Raw genomic sequence first — 2,492 nt, 5'->3', positions numbered from 1 at the left:
ACGATGGGACTACACATGGCCGTATTCCGACCCCAGGCTCGCCAGGCTGATTCCATCCCGAGCTGCCGGCGGACCCAGTTGTGTCGGGAACCTCAGGACCAGTCGGCTCGTCCAGACGTACCTCAGCCATGGCGAGGAGCGAAGAAGATGAAGATGAAGATGAAGAGGGCACCCGAGACGTACCTCCTTCAGGTACAGCTGGCGGCCCGAATTCAATGTGTGTTTAGCTGAGGGGAACGGGGGTCCAGGTGGCCCTCGCAGGTTCTAACCGACCTCTAGCCAGCGGTGTTGGTCCTGGACCTGCTGCCCCGGTGTGGGAGGCAACGGTGGATGTGTGCTGAAGCTATATTGCACTGCAGGCTGCTGGCAGAGAGGCCTGTCACTGACCCAGTGCTGTAGTCTAGTTTTCTGTGGTGGGTAATGGGTATACTGTCTGTGATGGGTCGGTGCCACAGCTCCCCCCTGGCCTAGGTTTTAGTGGAGACATAGGTTTTAGTGGATATACACAAACCCACGAACGTTTTAGGTGGTAATACGGCGTATACCTGCGTATCACGTAGACTACAGCCCTGCCACTGACCTCCACACTATTGCCGTCTTCTGTACTGCCTTCACCTCTCCGACCTCTGACCCCAAGCCTGCTGCTCCTATGCTCCAGCCTCACCAGTCGGAATGGCCTCCCTCCTTACCCCCCCTACCCCCCCCCCCCCCCAGAATGTTGCATGTCGGGAAATGTAGTCTTAGCGCAATGTATTGTAGCGTCTGGGTCTCTCTCGCGGTGACGACACTGGTGTAGCTCTTTTTGTCCGCAAGCCTTTTATTAAGAAGCAGCCACATGCAGGAAAAAACGTAGGGCCACTCATACATCATCATGGTAGGACGGGCAAGGACATTATTCACACTGTCAATTAAACTAGCAGTGGACAACTGTCGTTAATCTAATAGAGGAATAAAGCAGCACAACACAGATGACAGCACCCCAGAGTCACCTCACAGACAGCCAACCACTTTTTTGTTGGTGGGGGGCTGTGTGGAGTGCTGGGGGGAGGGGGGGGGGGGGGGGGGGGGGGGGGGGATCCCAGCATACATTGTGTGCTGTGTGTTGTTTTAGCTGTCAGTGGAGAGGTTGTGTATCTTTTTTTGTCTAGTGGAAGTGTATGTGCTTTTTACCATGTCATCTGTGTTGTGCTGCTTTATTCCTCTATTAGATTAACGACAGTTGTCCACTGCTAGTTTAATTGACAGTGTGAATAATGTCCTTGCCCGTCCTACCATGATGATGTATGAGTGGCCCTACGTTTTTTTCCTGCATGTGGCTGCTTCTTAATAAAAGGCTTGCGGACAAAAAGAGCTACGCCAGTGTCGTCACCGCGAGAGAGACCCAGACGCTACAATACATCGCGCTAAGACTACATTTCCCGACATGCAACATTCTGTGATGTTTCTAACAGCTGACAGACGCTAAAACCCTATGTGAGAGCTGCCAGGAAAGAGAAGATAGGAGTCTCTCAGCAGAGTGAGCAGTCCACACGACCCAACAGCGCTGTTAAATCAGCACCGTTGGAGTTGGGTTGCTTTGTCCCAGACTATCTTTGATTTGCTTCCTCTGCATGATCCAATTGTCATTTTGATTATCGTCGTTTGGATAAAGCTGCATTCTGTCCTATTTGGCTACAGCATTTTAGTGCATGTGCATTCTGTTATTTTGCAGTTTATATCTACCCACACAAGACGTGCCTAATGCCGAGGAATGGATAGTGTGTCTGATAAAGGTGGAAAGATGGTCGAAAGTGATGAACAGTCGGAGAGGGATAGTGGCGGTGGCGGTGGCGGTGGCGCAGCGATGGCCGCGCTACACCAATGCGAACTCATCCAGAACATGATCGAAATCTCCATCTCCAGTTTACAAGGGCTTCGGACCAAATGCGCGGCGTCCAACGATCTCACCCAGCAAGAAATACGCACTTTAGAGGTAATTATAATGCAGAGAACGCTTAAAAATAGCAGGCCAAATTGCAGTGTCATGCAGGCGTCCGCCACAGTGATGGGCTGCAGGCTATCTCTCTCTCTCCCTGGTTGCATTAAGAGTATCGCCTCATCCGTCTCTTCCTATTTTTGCAGTATACAGTTGTGTGTGTTGTGCTCCACGGTGTGTTGGCCTACAATGTACGGACAATGCTATATGTAAATATGTTTTTTTATAGATCTCACTCTGGCCACTCATCCTATTGATGCTCAAAGGCTATAAATAGAAATTCTTACTAGCGTTTGATGAGGTTGTTATTTTGACCTCTTTCTCTAGGTGAAATATTTGGCAGTAACCCCCGGATATCTTGCAGCATTAGACTGCGTATTTTTAATCTTTGTCCATCCCGTGGACTGCTATGCTGCAATCTGCACGTTAATTGTCCCAGTTTTATACTATTTTCAGTTCGAAGCCTCTTCATCAACATACCAAAGTCTCGTAGCAAAAGACGAATAAATAGTCCACT

At 49.7% G+C, this 2,492-nt stretch overlaps 1 protein-coding gene across 1 annotated transcript in view; it reads left to right on the top strand.

Moving 5' to 3' along the window:
- Positions 1 to 1,750: 1,750 nt before the first annotated feature.
- Positions 1,751 to 2,492, top strand: part of ksr1a (kinase suppressor of ras 1a) — a gene marked incomplete at both ends in the record, with an annotated part of 46,450 nt that continues 45,708 nt past the window's right edge. Inside the window, one exon of the mRNA XM_080853909.1 lies at positions 1,751 to 1,972. Coding sequence (XP_080710035.1) covers positions 1,751 to 1,972 — 222 coding nt within the window. The remainder of the gene's footprint in view (positions 1,973 to 2,492) is intronic.

Source organism: Sprattus sprattus (genome assembly GCF_963457725.1).
Source record: "Sprattus sprattus genome assembly, chromosome: 1".
NCBI classification, from domain to species: Eukaryota; Metazoa; Chordata; class Actinopteri; order Clupeiformes; family Clupeidae; genus Sprattus; species Sprattus sprattus.
This window is presented reverse-complemented; position numbering and strand designations above follow the sequence as displayed.